At 48.3% G+C, this 20,978-nt stretch overlaps 1 protein-coding gene across 2 annotated transcripts; it reads right to left on the bottom strand.

Annotated features, from left to right (window-relative positions):
• Window positions 1-1,939: 1,939 nt before the first annotated feature.
• TMEM214 (transmembrane protein 214) lies at window positions 1,940-10,834 on the bottom strand. Of its 2 annotated transcripts, XM_003411927.4 has the most exons (17): window positions 10,653-10,834; window positions 9,492-9,691; window positions 8,836-8,986; window positions 8,403-8,537; window positions 8,075-8,157; window positions 7,545-7,650; window positions 7,357-7,438; window positions 6,384-6,485; window positions 5,857-5,998; window positions 5,374-5,465; window positions 5,035-5,083; window positions 4,730-4,843; window positions 4,409-4,526; window positions 3,776-3,872; window positions 3,409-3,577; window positions 3,116-3,267; window positions 1,940-2,906 (listed from the first exon to the last, which is right to left on the bottom strand). In XM_003411927.4, the coding sequence occupies exons 1-17, from the start codon at window positions 10,798-10,800 to the stop codon at window positions 2,780-2,782; spliced, it is 2,067 nt and encodes a 688-aa protein (XP_003411975.1). In that variant the 5' UTR covers window positions 10,801-10,834; the 3' UTR covers window positions 1,940-2,779. The 2 variants fall into 2 exon arrangements, with proteins under 2 accessions (XP_003411975.1, XP_010590284.1); XM_010591982.3 differs by lacking the exon at window positions 1,940-2,906 and having other exon boundaries at window positions 3,155-3,267; window positions 3,776-3,855.
• Window positions 10,835-20,978: the final 10,144 nt, after the last annotated feature.

Genomic DNA, 20,978 nt, shown 5'->3' with positions numbered 1-20,978 from the left:
GGATTAGGGTCAGGCAGGTATGTCTGTCTCTGTCGGAAACACTCTACCCTAGAGGTAGAGGCGTTTGAGAATGGACTGGCAGTGCTGCAGGTTTGAACCAGCAACATTATCTGCCTGATGTTAAGTCAGGCTGCCCATCCAGCTGCTCTGCTCTAAAACTGAAGCTGTGGATTGGATGTAGTTAACCAGAGGACTATGGAAACTTAGTTTAAGTCTTAGAAAAACAGAAAGAAGTGTTTCAAAATGAGTCATGTGGCATAATTTGCAGGTCCATGTAAGAACCGGTTAAAACTAAAGTAGTAAGAGATAACCATACTTTATCTCTCAGTTTTGCCATGTTGTCTGTTGACCTCCAGCTGTGTGTGCAAAATAAGTTACAATGTCCGGATGTGCCCCTCTGAGGAGCCAGTTTACTTCTGCTCTTCCAACAATAGTGTGACTACCCCACCTGTCAGCACATGGGAGTGCACTCTGGTAGTCCAAACTGGTTTAAGGGCTCAACTTGAACTCCTAATTGTTGATGGTTCTGCAAAAAATAAACATTCCGATGGCTGGGTTTTCTTTAATGGAGAGCAGTGTCATGTTAGATGACTCCTCTGACAGAGGGAAAATTCTGGACAATTCCAAATAGAGTCAAATGATTGTGTCTACTAAATTAAGTCAATTAAAGTTATTGTCAGTGTCCCTGTGGGAGGCTGTGGAGGCTCAGTTAACCTAAATCACTAAAGAGAAATGTTGAAGCCAAGGGCTACTTGTGTTAGCAATTAAATGACCCCAACAAGGGAAATACAGTACACACATTAGAAGCCAGCGTAACACTTATGAACAGCATTTTCTGAGCTGCGGGATCAGCAGCCTTGGACTCATCATTATAGGACTGCGTGTCATCACTTTCCTTGCCCTGTGCTGTTATCAGCCAGGCTCATAACCTGACTCTTCCTTCAACTTGCCGTAAACACATGCCAATTACAAGGATTTGGGATTTGAGGACTGAATCCATTTGTTCCTGATTAAGATCTGAGGAAATGGAATATGCCAAGACCCCTGGACAGTCTTGCCTCGCAGTCCTAGACCTTGGCTCTTTGCCAGGTGGGGTTTCCCTTTTTTGGGAAAAGTAGCCTGGGTTAGCTGTCACTAGGAGAGCAGGGTTCTGCCCTAGATGGGCTATTCAATTCCCAAGAGGTAACATATATATGTCCAAGCAAGGAAAGTGAGATGCTGTAGGCTTCATGACCTCACTTCCTGTCAAGATTTTTCTGTGCTTGCTACTTTGAAATCTTGCCGCTGGAAAAGTTAGGTGGAAATGTCTGTGGGCCAAGTGAACGGAAAAGTAGCAACTGGACATCATTCCTGTAATTATCTTGGGTGTGTGTTTGAGGGAAACAAGCCAGCCTATGCGAGTGGGAGTGGGCAGTGCCTCTAGTATTGTTTGGATTTCAAAACATTCAAAGAAATGATGTGAAGACTGAAAAACCAGTCTGAAGTCAAAAATTTAGAGGCTTTGGTGATAAGCCCTTCTGATTCATGTCTGTCTCTTAGAGTTGTAAATCTTTCACTCACTTCATTATGAAATGAACCAATTAAGAAACTCTGAGTCTGGCAAGGAAAAGGACTCCCCCTTGATCACTGGCTAAGAATTCCTCAAGGAGAGTTTCACCTGCTTTCCCCAACATAAAATATTCAAGCTATCAAGGCAAATATTGGGACATGACTCACAAGGACAAGTGAGACATGATTTGGGGAACAAAAGGAGCATCTGGAACCCCCAACAAACCAAGCTTTATAATGGGTTTTGGCTTTCTCTGCCAGAAGCTCAATTATAGCCAGTCGCTACAACTCCCAGGAGGGCAGGAGGCCAAAGAACATAAACGGGCCCAACATTTTGTTGTCCTGTCCCACAACCACAGAAATCACTATATGAGGATGCAAAGAGGAAATCTAAAAATCAAATGTGTCCTTTATTCCACCTAGTAGGCATACCCAAGAGCCTGAACTGTCTCAACAGGCTGCTGCAAGGAAGGTTCCCTGAGCCTGGGGCACACAACTATCTGGACTCTGCTTTCATGGTGGATGGTGGGGCAGTGAAGAGAAGCTGAGCCCTGAGGCATAGCGCCCCCAGCACTGAAAGGGAATGTAAAGTTGAGAAAGTAGAACCACGATAGAGTGGGACAGCAAGAGGCCTGGAAGGGCAGAGGCTGAGCATTTTGATATGAAAGGCATTTCCACCCAGCTCCCCATGTCCACTGACAGCCACACCACATTGCAGATAGAGGTGAAGCTGCTGTTGACCTCGGTGGTGCTATATTCTTCTGGAAGTCTCTTTCCTTTTTCCTCTGTGGCTAAAGTTGTGACCAAGATTGGGAACCAGAGACTGCTGAAGTGCGGGGGCAGAAATCATTTGTCTGAAGGATACCGGAGCCACTCTCTGGAAGTCCCATCTTCATGGAGATCAACTCTTTGGGGCTTTAGGAATGAAATGGAGAGAAGACAACAAGAGAGTCTGCCAGTCCAAGGACAGAGGTTGTGAGCTAGATGTCATAGGGCCACAGAAGTGTTCAGTGAAATCCTGGGTAGGAGCTGAAGACACCCCTGTCACAGGCCCCACTAAAGATGGAAGAACTGGGACACGGGCAACTGGCCACTTGCCTAGGACATAGAACTCAGGCGCCATGTAAGAAAGACCCCCATGCATAACTGCCATTTACATGGCAGCCCTCCCACCCCCAGCAGTCTCAGATGTCTTGTCCAAGATGAAAGCAAGTGGCCAGGGAGGCTGGGCCTATTGCTGCGATACCATGGCAAGTGCCCAGTCCAATAAAGCCACTGTGATGTCCTGTAGGCAGGTCCAGGTCCATCGGGCGGCCTCACTGAGCTGTGTCTTCACGCAGTCCCACGTCACCTCACCTCTGAGGAAAGCACATTTTGGGGGACTGGTTTGAGGATGTGTGCAGCTCTCTTAAGTCACAGGACTGCAGCTCAGAGCCACAAACTTCATCCCAGAGGACTCAAGGGGACAATGGGCAAAGTGGAGCCTGAACAGAGGAGCCCTGTCCCTGGGGAAAGGGAGTGTGGCTACTGGGGGTCCTGCCAGGAAGCTCTGGAGGCGGGGACTCACCTGCACGCCTCGTGGCAGTGCTCCTGGGCCTGGGCGAGGCCCTCAAGCAGCAGGTGCCAGAGTGGCAGCAGCATGTTGTGGTAGAGAAGCAGCAGCAGCTCCTTCAGAGACTGGAGCAGCTGGCTCAGGGCATCTGGGAGCTGGCTCTGCATCTGGGCCACGGAGGATGGAGTGGGTTAGAGCTCACAGGGGAATGCACCCTGGCACTAAGGACCAGTCCACACGGGCTGCACATTTCCAGCAACTCTGCCCTTGGGAAAACTGGGCTTCCTGTGACCTCCTGTCTGGCTTACCCTCTGGGAGAAGCTGGTGAAGGTGTCACCAAACCAGGCAAGGTGGGAGGTACAGTGGGCAGAAAGAAAGCTGACTGTGGCATTGGTGTGGGTCCAGGCCAGCTGCAAGCTGGGCCTCACCATGGTGAGCAGGTGGGAACCCCAGGCCGGCAACGTTTCCTCTAGCCAGCTGCAGGAGAGAGGGAGATGAGGCTCTCTGTTTCCTCAGGACAGCCTGGCTCCCAAAGAATAGGTGGAGAAAGGGAAGGAATGCGAAAGGAAGGCCTCCCCTTCCACTGACTCTCAATGCCTCCCCGAGCTGTGTCACCACCCTTGGGCCCCATCCCTTTCTCTCACCTCCTCTCCCCCGCCCCTGGGAGGAGCTCACCTGTAGCCTTGCAGGCCGTAGGAGTAGAGCTTGGCACACACTTGTTGGCCAGCAGGCAAGAAGCCAGACGACTGGAGCAACTGGCCAGAAAGGGAGGCTGAGTAAAGGGGCCTTTAGTGAGCAGGGATGTGAGCTAGGCCACAGGCAGGCAAGGGAGTGGAGAGGACTCAATATGCTCACAGGGCACAGAGCACGTGCAGAGCTGCACACAACTTTCCTGCTGGGCTCAGTGAGCAGCAGGGGCACAGCCCAGAGCAACTCTAGGCTTAAGCACCAGGAAGCCTGGGGTTTGAGGATCTGCCCTTCCGCTAACCAGCTCTGATCTTAAACCAACTGCTAAGTCTCTCTGGGCCTCAATTTCCTCAGGAGTCGAAAGGAGGTAGCACCTACTCCAAAGAGCCCATGAACATGTAAGCATGTCTACACTGTAAATTACCAGTCCACTCTGAAGTGGTAATGTCATAGCTGAACATCACAGCAGAAAAATCGGTCTGCAAAGTGTTTAGTCAGCGGTATTGAGCACCCATCTGGGCGCAAGCGTGTGTGTGCGTGGGGGGGAGGTGCTACTAGTTACCAAGCTCTGTGCCTCAACCCACCCCCACACTATCTCCTTTGCTTGCCAATCCTGCTTACCCTGGAAAGAGCCGTGTGACCGGAAGTCATGGCACAGGAAGCCTATGGCAAACACCAGCACCAACAGGAGCAGCCGTGTCCAGGGCAGCCGAGGGCCCCAGGCCTGCTGCAGCAAAGCCTGGGAGGAGACAGGATGGGCAACCATGGTCAGAGGCAGAGGGGCTGGTTGCAGCCCCTGAAGGCAGGTCTTAAGCTAGGTCTTTCAGGAAGAGGGTCAGGCCCTCGCAGAGGTAGCAGGGGCTCCAGGGGCAGGTAGGGCAGCAGCGTGACACAGGCCCAACCCAGGGTGTGCCAAGCAGTGTGTGGGCTGGGCGCCTGCACCTTGCAGGCCTTGTCACAAGTGACGACATCCTGGTTGTTACTGTTGCTCTTCCTTTGCAGCTCCTGGTTGGTAAGCCTGAAGGACTGAATGGTTTCTCGCAAAGACTTCCACACCTACAGGAGAAGAAAGTCTGGGATGAGAACATAGTATTTGGCCCTTGAGAGACCCGAACCTCCACCCACATCATTTCCCATGCCAAGTGCACTAAGAGGGTACCCTTCTCAGGGAAGCACGGACAGTGGCTGAGTGGTTTAAACCTAAAATCCACACGAGGCTCAGCTGCCATGTCCTCTCAGCCCCTTACCTTCTTGGGCATCCGGTCCTGGGACTTGAGCAAGTGGTCCAGCAGCAGGCTGTGGGGAAAGCCTGCCAGTCAGGTGGCTCACTGGGCCTCCCCTGTCCTGTGTCCTAAATAAGCCCTAGTGCTTTCAGACTAAAGACTCTCCATCCCACTCCAACAAAGCAGCAGCTCCCTAGAGTTCACCTCAGCAATGTTCCGACTCAATCTGAGAGCCATGAGCCTGAGAAACAGTGACAAATGGCCCCTTTCTGCTTCTCGGCCAGGGAAAGGCCAGGTTCAGCCTGGGAAGCACAAACCAAGGCGTCTGTGTGCAGCAGAGGCGGGCCACCCCACCCCACCTGCCTGGATTGTGACAGGTGCTTGGGGTACAGCTGCCTCCAGACGCTGGCGCTGAGGGGGTCCACAGTCAGGCACTCAGTCAGGCTGCTCAGGAGCTGCACAGAGGACAGAAGAGAGACCCCAGTGGGGGCAGAGGCTGGTGGAGGGGGAGACTGCTGAGGTAACCCCACCCCCAGGTAACACAGCCACTCTAAAGGGTGGAGAAATAATGCCAAGACTTGTCCTAGAAGGCTCTCTGAGAGGCTGGGGAGGGGAGGCTGGAGCTCCTGGGCTAGAGCTTGAGCTCAAACATCACCCATCTCCAAGGGGCGGGGCATCAGAGAACCCCCAGGCCTGAATGTGCTGCCCTTTCAGACACAGTCTTTTCAGGGTGGAGTGAGTGGGGCGAGGCTATCAGGAGGAGCTAAGGGTTCCCATGAAGGCAGCACACAGGGACCTCTGCAACTGACCCCAGGAAGGAAAAGGAGCCTTGGACCATTTCCTCACCTCTTTCTTCATCTCAGAGGGACAGCTAGGGGTGGCTCTGGACAAGAAGGAGGGGAAAAACGTATGCAGGGTGGATTCTGGCTTCGCTCCAAATCCCAGCACCTTCAGTCGGGGGTACAGCTGACACAGATGCTCCTGCACGCTGGGTTCGGGGGGAGAAGAGCCAGGCACAGCTGTTAGTGGGGCTGTGCCATGTGTCCCCTTGCCTGCCTCTGAGTCCATGCCCCTGCCCAAGGGAAGACTTGCCTAGGGCCTTGTAATGACTCTCAGCCGTTTTAGACTCAGAGACTCCCTAGAAAATCTGTCAGAAGCCATGGAGCCTTTCCCAAAAAAATGCCCATATGCTAATCACACTCAAATGGCCATACAATTTCAGGGAGTTCACTGATGTCTTGGAATCCACCCTTGAACATCCAAGTTAAGCATCTTAGATTTCCGGTGGCTGTGGAGAAGGGATGGAGGATATACTGCCTTGCCCTGACCCTCTGCTTGGTGCTGTCACTGCGGTTGTGCCCAGGCTGCCCTACCTGGGCGTCAGGGAGTTGTTAGGCATATAGGCAAAGTCCAGAAGTGGGAAGAAGTCCTTGGGGCCAATCATGCCAAAGCCCTTGGTGAGGTTGGGGTGCATCCTGTGGGGGAAGGATGGGGCAGGCTTGTTAGAAACCAACACCCAGGCCAGCTGTTTTGGCCATGACCCCAGCAAAACCAAGAATAGGAAAAAAGGCGTTATTTTCACTCCAACCCATCTCCCCACCCATCAATGGCTCCCTCTGTTATGGATTGAATTGTGTCCCCCCAAAACGTGCTGTAAATTTCTAACTTCTATGCCTGTGATTGGGGCCCCAGTAGCGTGGTGGCTAAGAGCCTGCCTACTAACCAAAAGGTCAGCAGTTGGAATCCATCAGCTGCTCCTTGGAGACCCCATGGGGCAGTTCTACTCTGTCCTAGAATCACTATGAGTCAGAATCCACTAAGGGCAACAGATTTGGTTTTTTTTATGCCTGTGGTTATAAGCCAATTTGGGAATGGGTTGTCTTTGTTATGTTAATGAGACAAGATTAGTGTGGGGTGTGTCTTGAGTCAATCTCTTCTGAGATATAAAGGAAATTAAAGAAAAAGAGATGAGTAAGAATGATGCCAAGACACATGGAGATCTCCAAGGAACTGGGAAGCCAAAGCTGAAGATGCAATGACCTTCCTCCAGAGTTGACAGGGATAGAAAGCCTTCCCCTAGGGCCGGTGCTCTGAATTTGGACTTCTGGCCTCCTAAACTGTGAGAAAATAAATTTGTTTATTAAAGCCACCCGCTTGTGGTATTTCTGTTACAGCAACACTACTATGACACCCTCCCTTTCTTTCCTTGCAGTCACATTCTGAGTTGGGGGTACCTGCTCCTGACTTCACCCCCACATCTATGGAGGCCAGGACCACGGCATCCCATTTTCCGGAAACAGCCACCTGCAGACACCCTGGCCCTCACCCTGCTGTCCCATTACTCACAGAAGCAGCCGATCCAGGTATGCGATGGCGAAGGGAGACAGTGACTTGATGCCCAGCACAGGCATCATGATCCCCAGCCACACTGCAGACAGATGTCGGGGAGGTAGCCTCAGGCTTGGGCCCCCTGGGGCACCGAGAGGAGCTTCCTGGCTCTAAGACCATCCCTTTCCTCCCCACTTCCTTGTTACCTTTCAGTCCCTCGGTGAGGCTGGCAAAACCCGCTTGACCCATGGCCCACATGATGGTCAGACACTTTGCTGGTCGGCTCTGGTGGGATCTTAACAGCTCCAGGAACTGTGGAGACCAGCGAGGGAGGCAGGCCGTGATAAAGCAAAGCACCAGAAGCATCTCCACAGCCAGATGGTAACAGAGATGCCAACTGGGAGAGAAGGGACTGGCCAAGGGATAGTGGAGCACTGTGCTAGAGTGGTGCAGGGATTCAGAGCACCAGCCTGCAGCCTTCACCCATGCTGCTGCTGACTTGTTGACCAACTCTAGGGAAGTTAATGAAACCGTCTGTGGCTCAGTCTTCCCATCTGTAAAATGGGAATAGTGGTACTGGACTCATATACATACATAAAGCAGATACACAATAAGTCCTATCATTACTGGTCTTTCAGGGTCTTCTACTATTCCACAACTGGGTCCAACTGTGTGGAATCTGCCCAGCCCTCCCAGTCCTAGCCTTCTGATTTCCCTATCACCACCTTGAGCTTACCTTGCCCAGGTTCATGGTGGCAATCTTGGGCTTTTCTTGCAGTATGGCTTGGATACAGATGCGGTAACCGTGTAGCGACTCTCCTGGAGAGATACATGTTCTCGGCCATATGTACACTACTCAGCATCCCAAAGTGGAAACCTCCCTTTTGGCAGCAGTGAGGCCAGAACCCTGGCCCAGTGAGTCCTAACTTCCTCCTCTCTTTCCAGAAAGTATCAAGATTAGTGTATTTCTCTGCTGGAAACAGAATTACTCAACCACTTTGGAAAGAGGAGAAAGGTAATGGGTTCCCAAGGCAGGGCGGGATTATCCCTCCCTGGCCCCTTACCTGGTGTCTTATCCAGCTCTTGCAGCATGGTGAACAGACAGTGGTCAAAAAAGAGCTCGAGAGACCCTGCAGCTTTCACCAGCAGACCCCGGATGATCCTGCGCAGTTCTTGGCTCACCAGGCTGTATGGATAATCTGTGGCCAACAGGCTCCACATGACTGCCAGGACCAGAAGCCCCGGGCAGCTTTGAGAACTACAGTGTGCCCTCTGAGTACGAGCAGAGGTCTCTGCTTTGAGGCTGGATTCCCCCCATCCCGATGAGGCCATGGACTTCCACAGCCATGATGATTCGAGAGCAGCTCAAATCACCCCCTGGGGACATAAATCAGGAGGGTGGGGGGCACTGGGCTCTGTTACGAACTAATGTGCTTAAACACGGCCCTTTCAGAATCTTCTTGAACTTCTGAGCTTGAGGGAGTTGGGAAGACTAACCGTGAGTGTGCTGGCTTAATGTGGGTTCACTTAGAGGAGCTTGGAGCTTGTAGTTGAGATAGCTCGCCAGGTCCTTCAACCACACTGATGGGTTCCCAGAGAACACACTCTGGCTCTTGTCCAGTTCCTTCTGCAGAGCTGCCACGTCCAGCTGCCAGGGACACAGGCCCTTGTCGTGAGTTATAAGGGCCAGGGAAAGGGCGTAGACATGGGGAAATTATTGAACTAGGTGGTGGTATGAAGAACAAAGGGCTTTCTGCTTTTAAACATAAGCATATGGAATGCCACAATTTTGCTGATCCAGCTCTTTGAAAAGCATGGAACAGGGCCACCGAGATTGCTGCTGTCAAGGCCCTTCACATGTTCAAGGGGGAGAAATAGAGGACAGGATGGAAATCACAGATCGCTGCTTCCACGAGGCAGGGAACAACCGGTTTCCCTATTCCCTCCCTGGTGTTCCTGGGCCTTTAAGGCTTCCCCCTCACTGCTGTTTTCCTACAAACTTCCTTTCTGTTCTAAGCGTAAGTACTCTATTCCCTTGGGGTTTCCATCATTTCCTGAGCTCCTCCTCTCACCTAGTGACCCTCTCCCCCTTCTTTCATCTTCTCTACACCTCAAGCCCCGGTCTTTCCTGCCTGAAGTCTAGGCACACTCACAGCTTTCAGTGCTGCCTCCAAGCTGCGGAAGCGGCCCTGCTTCTGGTTTTGGTTAGTGACGGTTGACACCTTCTTAGGTTGCTTCTTGTTCCCTGGTTTCTTAGGTTCCACAGCAGGGGGTGGAACCTGCTCCTTGTTCTGCCGCTTCATGATTTTCTCAAAGCCCAACTCATAAAGGGTACTTGTAGTCTGGATTGGAGCTAGGGTAAAGATAAGCAGAAAAGGGGGGCCAATCTTGAGTCTCAAAGGCCTCACAGGAACAGTGGACCCTTCTCTCCTCCAGGGAGGAGCCTGCCTCATGGGCCCTTCTTGCTGTACTGCTGGTAGGTTCTTTCAGCCATCACAACTCTTGAGTTCATGTGCTCTTTCACAGAGATGGAGCATTTCTTCATTAGACATATCAGAGTATGTAAGAACTAGCAGCAGGATCAGATACAGAGGACTGTCTTCTTTAATGAGTGGCTACTAGCCCAGGAGGTCAGGATTTTTCCATCTTGGTTCTACCCTAATTCCTGTCAGTTTAGATGTGACAATACTATAATCAACAAGTGGCAAGCTTTCTCACTCCTCTGAGAGACTGTGAGAAAACAGGCACCATACAGAATACATGGTGGGTGTTGAGTAGGGGCGGGTCATTTCTCCCACTCTGGGCCTCCTGTCCCTCCCTGCTCCTCACCTGTGGTTACTGTATTAGTGGGCACCTGTATAATGAACCAGAATGCCTCTTCCCAGCTCTCAGACACTTGCCAGCAGAGACCAGGCTAGAAGACCGCACAACAGCTGTTAGGATTTGTGTGCAGTGAGCAGAATGTCTGAAGACCTGAATCCAAGTCCCCTCTGACATGTGATCCGGGACAAGGCAACTAGTTGGGCCTCAGTTTACTCATCTGTAAGGTGAGGGCAGCAGCCTCCTCTTGCGCTGTCTACCTCTCGTGAGGCTCAAAAGAGACAGCGCAGGGATACCGTTTGGTGAGCTGGCCGATGCTGGTGGGCGCGAGGACGCGCTCCGCGAATAACCCGGGGGTGTTTTGACCCTCTGGGCTCCGGTAGCTGCTCGCATCACACCGGGGTCGGGGTGGAGGCCCGGGGTCGGTCGGTGGCACGCCGGCTGCCTGGGGCTGGGTCACTGCGGTGGCACTGGCGGCGGGGCGGGGTACTCACGGGTCAGGTCGAATTTCCACACTCCGTTCGCCTCTCCGAGTGCCCGGCGGTCCCCTTTGCCGCCGCCTCTATTACTGCTACCGGCCGCAGGCCGTCGCCCCTTCTTCACTACCTCCCAGCGCCCCCCACCCGACGCCCTGGCCGCCATGGCTCCGACCCCTCCCGCCACTGCCTGCTCCCTGGGCTTTCCGGTCTGGCGCGGACGCGCCACGTTCGGCCACGTCTCCTCGCAGCTCCTCGCGGCGCGTGACGCCAACAGCAAGGCGGCATGGGACTTGTAGTTTTTAACTTTTGCCAGGTTGCCCCGGCCAAGAGTTTGATGGAGGTTGGCCTCTTTTGGTAGCAAGCCTTTATCTTTTGCCCAGGCAAAGATGTTGGCGTGAGAGGCAATTAAATTCAGAAAACTTTTTGGGTACCTACTGTGTGAAGACCACTGCATTGGGTGACTTGGTGGCTACCAGACACAGGGGGAGAGGGCCTCTTTGCCCTCTCCCTCTCTGTGACCTAGTTGGGGAGACAGACACAAGCAGCTCACCGTTGGGACTGATAAATGTTCAGACCGTTTAGATAGGGAAATTTAACTTTCTTTTTTCCTCTCCAGTAGTGCTAGAAGGATGGAATGGAAATAGTTCTTCTTACTTTCAGGGAGAGCTCGAAGATCAAATGTTTCCTTCCTTATAGGAACATGCTGGCTGGGGTGGCTAGTGAGAGGATTATGGGTATAGTGAGCTATGAAAATCCAGCGTGAAAGAAAAAGGAAGAGAGTGAGGCCTGAGAGAAGAGGAGAGTATTTGGAGGGCAAGAGGTAGAGCGTGCAGAGTCCCTCTGATAAGAAGCAGAGAAAGGTTTGGGTGTCTGGGACAACTAGGGCTGAGTTTCCCCTTCCAGACAATGGGGAAGAAATGGTTCTGGCTCCTACCCCCACCAAATTGCAAATGTGGCAGGGAAGTGGTAGAGAGCCCCAGACTTGAGGAACCATGTAGACAGGTTCCATGTAGACATGCTCAGACATCCCCTACCCCTGAAGGGCCTCCCCTCATGCTTTTAGTGTGTGAGTCCCCAGAAGTTTGGAGCATACCAGCAGGGGAGGGTGAGGGAAGATGAAAGTGATTTATCACAAATAAGGACATGTGCTGTTTCTTGTCCGCCTACATCTGAGGATGAGATGCACACCTGCCACATTGAGGCACAAGACAGACCAGTTTTTATGGTAAGAACCATAATAGAGTCCAAATTCTTACAGGATGAACAGTTGAAGGAATGATGACTTACTTAGGAAGGAGATCACAGATACTTTCCTGAGGGAGATGGCCGTTTGAGATGGATCCCGAGGAATGAAAAAATTTGCAGTGGTTGGGGATCAGGGTGGGTGGAGAGAACACTCCAGGTTATAGCTCACTTGATTTTAGCAAAGGCCTAGAGGTGGGAAATGGCAAGGCAAGTCTGGGAAACCGGAAGTAGTTGAGTGTGACAGTGCTTTATGGGAGTTAGGAGATGAAGTTGGAAAGGGATCTGAGACCATATGTGGAAAGCCTTACCTGACAAGCCAAGGAGTTTGGACCTCATCCTCCAGACCCTGGAAAGCCAGTGGGAAATGGCACAATCTACTGTTTTGGAAAGGTAAATGGGGCTGTGTGGAGCATGGGTTGGGGAAGGGGAAAGGCAGGAGGAAGGGAATGACCAGGTCTTGCTGCCCGCTTCTGCCTGTCCTCCAGCCCCTTCAGGCCTGACCATGGCTGGCTTTGCCTGAGGTAGCTCTGAGATAGACAGTTTCTGCCAAGGTCTGTATTTGAGCTGCATGAATCAATTAATTTTTCCGTTCATTGGTTTAGCTTTAGTCAGAGACCAACAGCAATAATCCCTCTTTGCTCCACCCCTTCTGTGTCACGTGTATGGTCACAGAAGAGAGCCTGGTTTTGGGAGAAAAACAGAACTGGCTCTCCCAAGAGGAAAAATTGTGGGCTGCCCCGTGATGGAGACACAAAGAAGATGGGAGGGACTTTCTTTTCTATCTTTCATTGGAATAATCTGGAAGGTTATCTGTTGTGACTTGGCATCTGGGGGATGAAAGTCGTTCATTTACGTATCCAGCAACATTTCCTAAGCACTTTGTCTGTGTCAGGCACTGGGCTAGGTGAGCTGGGTGACACATTTCTTGCTTTTGAGGAATTGATGCCTGTGTGGGAGACAAATGTGTAAAATGAAAATTACAGTTCACTAAGTGTTCCAGAGGAAAGATACATTCATATAAGTTACTAGGAAGGGAGGGAGGAGAAGAGGGGGTATGGCCGAGCTTTGGGTGTTGAAAGAGCAACCTTAGGTACTGTCCATGGAGGTGGGTGTGGGCAGTTACCAACACGAGATTTGAGGGAAGAACTGAAAGGACAGGTGGGTGTCTAGTTGGGTGCAAGAAGAAGGGGTGAGCTCACTAAAGCACAATTTTATTTTTTTAATTTTTATTGTGCTTTAGGTGAAAGTTTACAAATCAAGTCAGTCTCTCATATAAAAACTTACATACATCCTGCTGTATACTCCCAGCTGCTCTCCCCCCAATGAGACAGCACACTCCCTCTCTCCACCCTGTATTTCCGTGTCCATTCAGCAGCTTCTGACCCCCTCTGCGCTCTCATCTCCCCTCTAAACAGGAGCTGCCCACATAGTCTCATGTGTCTACTTGATCCAAGAGGCTCACTCCTCACCAGTATCATTTTCTATCCTACAGACCAGTCCAATTCCTGTCTGAAGAGTTGGATTTGGGGATAGTTCCAGTCTTGGGCTAACAGAAGGGTGGGGACCATGACCTCCCGGGTCCTTCCAGTCTCAGTCAGACCATTAAGTCTGGTCTTCTTACAAGAATTTGAGATCTACATCCCACTGCTCTCCTGTTACCTCAGGGGTTCTCCGTTGTGTTCCCAGTCAGGGTAGTCATCGGTTGTAGCAGGGCACCATCTAGTTCTTCTGGTCTCAGGATGATGTAGTCTCTGATTTATGTAGCCCTTTCTGTCTCTTGGGCTCATAATTACCTGTGTCTTTGGTGTTCTTCATGTTCCTTTGCTCCAGGTGGGTTGAGACCAATTGATAGACGGCTGCTTGCTAGCGTTTCAGACCCCAGATCAATTTCAGACTGCAGCAGCTGATAAAAAATCTTCTATTTCTTCATCTTTGGCCCTAGTGGTTGGTGCGTAAATTTGAATAATAGTCGTATTAACTGGTCTTCCTTGTAGGTGTGTGAATATTATCCTGTCACTGACGGCATTGTACTTCAGGATAGATCTCGAAATGTTCTTTTTAACGATGGATGCAACACCATTTCTCTTCAAGTTGTCATTCCCAGCATAGTAGACTACACGATTGTCTGATTCAAAATGGCCAATACCAGTCCATTTCAGCTCACTAATGCCTAGGATATCGATGTTTATGCGTTCCATTTCATTTTTGACGATTTCCAATTTTCCTAGATTCATACTTTGTATACTCCAGGTTCTGATTATTAATGGATGTTTGCAGCTGTTTCTTCTCATTTTGAATCGTGCCACATTAGCAAATGAAGGTCCTGAAAGCTTTACTCCATCCACATCATTAAGGTCGACTCTACTTTGAGGAGGCAGCTCTTCCCCAGTCGTCTTTTGAGTGCCTTCCAATCTGGGGGGCTCATCTTCCAGCACTGTATCAGACAGTGTTCTGCTGCTATTCATAAGGTTTTCGCTGGCTTTTTTTAATGCTTTTCAGAAGTAGACTGCCAGGTCCTTCTTCCTAGTCTGTCTTAGTCTGGAAGCTCAGCTGAAACCTGTCCTCCATGGGTGACCCTGCTGATACCTGAATACCGGTGGCGTTGATTCCAGCATCACAGCAAACTGACAGAGGGATACAGGTCTGTAATTTTCTTTTTTTTTTTTTGTGGCGTCTTTACCTGCTTTTGGTATCAGGGATATGCTGTCTTCATAGAATGAATTTGGGAGGATTCCATCCTTTTCTATGCTCTGAAATACCTTTAGTAGTAGTGGTGTTAACTCTTCTCTGAAAGTTTGGTAGAACTCTCTAGTGAAGGCATCTGGGCCAGAGGTATTTTTTTGTTGGGAGTTTTTAAATTACCTTTTCAATCTCTTCTTTTGTTATGGGTTTATTTAGTTGTTCTACCTCTGCTTAGTTAGTTTAGGTCCGTAGTGTGTTTCTAGAAATTCATCCATTTCTTCTAGGTTTTCAAATTTGTTAGGGTACAATTTTTCATAGTAATCTGATATGATTCTTTTAATTCAGCTGTGTCTGTTGTGATATCACCCATCTGATTTCTTATTTGGGTTATTTGCTTCCTTTCCTGTCTTTCTTTTGTCAGTCTGACCAATGCTTTATAAATTTTTTCAAAGAACCACCTTTTGGTCTTGTTAAGTCTTTCAATTGTCTTTCTGTTCTCTATTTCATTTATTTCAGCCATAATTTTTATTATTTGCTTTCTTCTGGTGCCTGAGGATTTCTTTTGTTGCTCTCTCTCTATTTGTTCAATTTGTAGGGATATTTCTTTGATTTTGACCCTTTCTTCTTTTTGTATGTGTGCATTTATTGATATAAATTGGCCTCTGAGCATTGCTTTCGCTGTGTCCCAAAGGTTCTGAGAGGCAGTGGTTTCATTCTCATTGGATTCTATGAATTTCTTTATTCTATCCTGAATGTCTTCTATAACCTAGTCGATATTGAGCAGGGTATTGTTTCCAAGTGTTTGATTTCTTTTCCCTGCTTTTTCTTTTATTGGTTTCTACTTTTATGGCCTTATGGTCAGAGAAGATGCTTTGTAAAATTTCCGTGTTTTGGGTGCTGTTAAGACTTGCTTTATGACCTAATACGTGGTCTACTCTAGTGAATGTTCCATGTGTGCTGGAAAAGAAAGTATACTTGGCTGCTTTTGGGTGGAGTGTTCTGTATATGTCTATGAGGTCAAGTTGGTTGATTGTGGCATTTAGATCTTCTGTGTCTTTATTGAACTTCTTTCTGGATGTTCTGTCCTTCAGCAAAAGTGGTGTGTTGAAGTCTCATACTATTATTGTGGAGCTGTCTATCTCGCTTTTCAATGCTGTTAGAGTTTGTTTTATGTATCTCTAAGCCCTATTATTGGGTGCATAAATATTTAATATGGTTATTTCCTTCTGGTATATTGTCTGTTTAATCAGTATATGGTGTCCTTCCTTATCCTTTGTGGTGGATTTAACTTTAAAGTCTATTTTGTCAGAAATTAATATTGCCATTCCTGGTCTTTTTTGTTTGTGGTTTGCTTGATAAGTTTTTTTTCCATCCTTTGAGTTTTACTTTGTGTCTCCACATATAAGGTGTGTCTCTTGCAGGCAGCATATGGACGGATCATGTTTTTTAATCCATTCTGCCACTTTCTTTCTCTTCATTGGTGCATTTATTCCATTTCGATTCAACGTAATTATGGATAGGTATGAGTTTAGTGCTGTCATTTTGATGCCTTTTTTTAGTGTGCTGTTGACAGTTCCTTTTCCCCACTTAATTTTTTGTGCTGAATAGTTTATATGTTGTCTTTTCCTCTTATTCGTTGTTGTTGATTTTGCTTTTGCTGAGTCTTTATTTTTTCTTGGATTTTATTTTGATGAGTAGGATTATTAGTCTCCTTTGTGGTTACCTTAATATTTACCCTTGTTTTTCTAATTTTAAACCTAAATGTTATTTCTTTATATTACCTTACCTTCCTCTCCATATGAAAGATCTGTGACTACATTTCTTAGTCCCCCTTTATTGTTCTAATGTTGTCTTCTTTTACATAATGACATCACTGTTTCCCTGTCTTGAGCATTTTCTTATCCTGATTTATTTTTGTGACTTCCCTATCTGGGTGGACATTAGGTTGCTCTGTCCTGTGTTCTATTCTTGGGTTTATATCTGATATTATTGATTTTCTGACCGGAGAACTCCCTTTAGTATGCCTTGTAGTTTTGGTTTGGTTCTTAATGAATTACCTAAACTTCTGTTTATCTGGAAATGTCCTAATTTCACCATCATATTTGAGAGACAGTTTTGCTGGATATATGATTCTTGACTGGCAATTTTTTTCCTTCAATGCTTTATATAATTCATCCCATTGCCTTCTTGCCTGCATGGTTTCTGCTGAGTAGTCCGAGCTTATTCTTATTGACTGTCTTTGTAGGTGACTTTTCATTTATCCCTAGCCACTCTTAAAATTCTGTCTTTAGTTTTCACAAGTTTGATTATATCTTGTTGATTTTCTTTTGAGATCTACCTTAGGTGGAGTTCGATGAGTATCTTTGATAGATATCTTCTCATCTTTCACGATATCGGGGAAGTTTTCTGTCAACAAATCTTCAACAATTCTGTCTGTATTTTCTATTGTCCCTTCCTGTTCTGGTACTCCAATCACTCGTAGGTTATTTCCCTTGATAGAGTCCCACATGATTCTTAAGGTTTCCTCATTTTTTTTAATTCTTTTATCTGATTTTTCTTCAAATATATTTTGTGCCAAGTGTTTTATCTTCAGCCTCACTAATTCTGCCTTCCACTTTCTCAATTCTGTTCCTTTGACTTTCTATTGAGTTGTCTAAGTCTGCAATTTTATTGTTAATCTTGTGAATTAATGATTGCTCTCTCTGTATGGATTCTTGCATCCTATAAAATTTTTAATTATGTTCTGGAATAACCTCTTTAATTTCTTCAACTGCTTTATCTGTGTGGTCCTTGGCTTTTTCTCCATTTTGCCTGATCTTTCTAATTTCGTTCCTGATGTCTTGAAGAGTTCTGTATATTAATCTTTTGTATTCTACATCTGGTATTTCCAGGAATACACCTTCATCTGGAAGATTCCTTGATTCTTCATTTTGAGAGCTTGTTGAAGCCATCATGGTCTGCTTCTTTATGTGATTTGATATTGACCATTGTCTTCGATGAGGGCACTGTTTTTTTTTTTTTTATTGTCTTCGAGCCATCTGTAAGTTACTGTATTAATTTATTTTGTATTTGCTTACTGTGTCCTAGCTTCTTGCCTTGTTTTGTTTTGATATGCCCAGGTAGGCTGCTTGAAGGAGCTAACTTGATTATTTTTGCCTTTGAAGCTCTAACGTCCTGTCACCAGATGGCTAGAGCCATTGCCAAGTATATGAGCCTAGGAGTCCATTCACTCTTCTGGTGTGGATTCAGCTCAGGTGTCCAGGTAGCTGGTCATCAAGTGTGTGGTACAGGCTCTGTCCTACAGTCTTAGAGGGGCAGGGGTGATTGGTGTAGGTACAGCTATCTGGTTGCAGCAGGGGGTCATGCTCTGAAGAAGGCAGGTGGCTGACACTGTCCCCCAAGTGTTTGTGAGAAAAGCATGTCCCTGTTCCCTAGAGTGCACAGGTGGATGGGTTCTGCAGCCGTACCATGGGCACCCAATGCTTTTGTTTGTAAGGACTGGAGGGTACCCCTTATCCTTGGACCCATCGCAGGTGGCTAGGTAACGTGGCTGGAGCTACCAGTCCTTAGGCCCCTTACCTGGGTAGGTGAGGACCCTGTTTAATAGGCAAAGCTGTGTCAAACATCAAACACCCACCTCTCCACTGCACAGCTGGAACAGTTGCAGTCTGCCAACAAGGGCCTTTTCTCCTGAAATGGGCCCAAACAGGTCCATGCAGGGGTGAACGGTATTCAAAGTCCACGGACCATTTATGCCTGGGCAGGAGCCACTTCTGTCCTGACCTCCCCAGCTTAGTGGAGCTGGCAGATTATCTTTTCCCCCAGTTGTGAATATATTCCTTCTCCAAGGCCGGGAGAATGGCTCAGGGCATACAACTAGGCCTATTTCAAGCCCAGGGAAATTGACAGCCACTGAAGCTGGCTTGGGGTTTGGGGGTGTGTGGTAAAATAAATGCAAGTACTTAGCTTTTGCCGAGAGCACTGTTCTTCTCTGTTTCCGGAGGTGCAAGTAGGCTGTGTGGTTTGCTGTCTCTCCCTGAGGAAAAGGCATCCAGAACACACCACCAGCCCCACCACAGTTGCTCCAGGGAGCGGTGCCTGAGGGTGCCAGTGATTCAGGTCTGGTGTGAGCTGTCTCTCCCTCCCCCTACCGTTCAGTCCATTTTCTAACTTTGATGTTCAGGGCTCCTACCTTCTCATAAATATAATTGTTTCACTTGTTTTTTGGGGTCTTTGTTGTAAGAGGGATCACCGGAAAGGTCTGACTACTCTGCCATCTCAACCCCGCCTCCCAGTAAAGCACAATTTTACCCACTGGACTAGTTTTCTATGGCTGCTGTAACAAATAACCACAAACCAGTGACTTAAAACAACACAAATTTATTATCTTACAATTCTGTAGGTCAGAAGTCTGACGTGGGTCGGTCTCCTCACACTAAAACCAAGATGTCGGCAGGGCTGTGTTCCTTTCTGGAGGCTCTAGGAGAGAAACCATTTCCTTGCCTTTTCCAGCTTCTAGAGTTGGCTTTTGGCCTCCTCCCTTCTTCAAAGCCAGCAATGGTGGATTGAGGCCTTTTCACATGGCATCACTCCTCTTCTGCCTCCCTCTCCCACTTTTATGTACCCCTGGTGGCACGGTGGTTAAGAACTTGGATGCTAACCAAAGGTCAGTAGCTTGAATCCACCAGCTGTCCCTTGGAAACTATATGGGGCAGTTCTGCTCTGTTCTACAGAGCCACTACGAGTTGGAATTGACTTGATGGCAATGGGTTTGGTTTTGGTTTGGTTGGTGGTGCAGTGGTTAAGTCCTTTGCTGCTACTGAAAGGTCAGCAGTTTGAACACACCAGCTACTTTGTGTGAGAAAGTTGTGGCAGTCTGCTTCCATAAAGATTTCATACAGCCTTGGAAACCCTATGAGGCAGTTCTACTCTGTGAGAATCAACTTGGTGCAATGGATGATTACATTGGGCTCACCTGGATAGTCTAGGATGCTCTCCCTATTTTAAGGTTTACTGATTGGCAACCTCAATTCCACCTGCATCCTCGATTTCCCTTTGCCAGGTAACACATTCACAAGCCCTTTGGGTGGGCCATTTATTCTGCCTACCACACCCGCTTTGCAGTTGGAGGTCTCGGCCTGAAGATGAACACTGGGCAGGGCAGAACCACCATCTTATCCCTTTATAGTATCTACCTAGAATAATAGAGGAAGAGCCTTTTCAAATTAGGCAAGGGAATGAAAAATCAGAGAGATAAATAAAAGCAGGGAAGAAACATGGAGAAAACCAGGGACAAAATAAGGCCAGAAGTCTCTCTATGTGGGGGTGGGAATCAAAAGAAGGTGAAGTGAGTGAGGAATGAACAGACATGAGTTGCTCATTTAAGGCTTATAGCTAGCATCATTAGAAAAACAGAGAATTAGCTGTTAGAGAAATTTAAAACTTAAGAGAAATGGTGGTCTGGAAGGAGGGCCATGAGGCAGAGCCAGAGAGGAAACAGCTCCAACCGCATCCACTCATATTCAGGATGGTGAGGAAACAGCTCCCAGGGCATATATGCAGCTAGAGGAATGTTCCGGAGGTCACACCTCTGTGGTCTTACGGAATGAGCATCGAACCAAGAGTCAGGAGATCTGAATTCTAGTCCTGGCTTTTACCACCTTAAGCATGTTATGCCACATGTGAACCCTCAGTCCCTTGGTTGGTAAATGAGGGCGATGGTCCAGATTACCACTGCCAAGGCTCTATTCTGTTCTGATTTCTAAATTGCAGAATTTAACATTTTGAATGGGCCTGATAACCAAATTCATTTCAGGGCTCTTGGTCCCTCCTGGACATACTGGGCAATGGGTGTTATGGTCCTTTGCCTGGGCACACACCAGGAATGCAGGGCTGTGTGAATGACGTAGAAGCGTTCCTGATTCTCTCTGTTCAATAGAAGGAATGGTTCTGACAGTGCTGTCCAGGGCTCTAGCACTCAGAGCTGCTTGCTCTTCATAACTCACCCAGCCCTCTCTGTTACAGGAACCCTGTCCCCTGCCGGATCACTATTGTGAGGTGTATGTTTTGACAAGGGGTAGGGGACAACATGCAGTGCAACTGACCAAAAGGTCATTGGAACAAAGCACCTCTTGTCAGTCTACCCTGTTGCCCAACGGCCATTTTACCAGGCTGCTGGCCTTCACAGCCATGGCCCTGACTTTGTCCCTCTCAGAGATTGGGGCATGGGGCTTCCATGCCTTCCTTTAGAGTTCTGGCACCAGTGTGGGGAGATGGCAGAAGGTCAGGGCTGGGTGTGAGAGAGGATGACAGTGAGGCAGTGTTCTCTGGCCATCACCTCAGGTGGGAAGGGAGTCCTCAGGAGGTGAAAAGCATTGAGACGCAGGCTGTGGTTCAGTTGAAGGAGACGTAGCA

This window comes from Loxodonta africana, chromosome 12 (genome assembly GCF_030014295.1).
Source record: "Loxodonta africana isolate mLoxAfr1 chromosome 12, mLoxAfr1.hap2, whole genome shotgun sequence".
NCBI lineage: Eukaryota > Metazoa > Chordata > Mammalia > Proboscidea > Elephantidae > Loxodonta > Loxodonta africana.
Note: the sequence above shows the minus strand (reverse complement) of the source record. Positions and strands in the feature narration are given on the sequence as shown.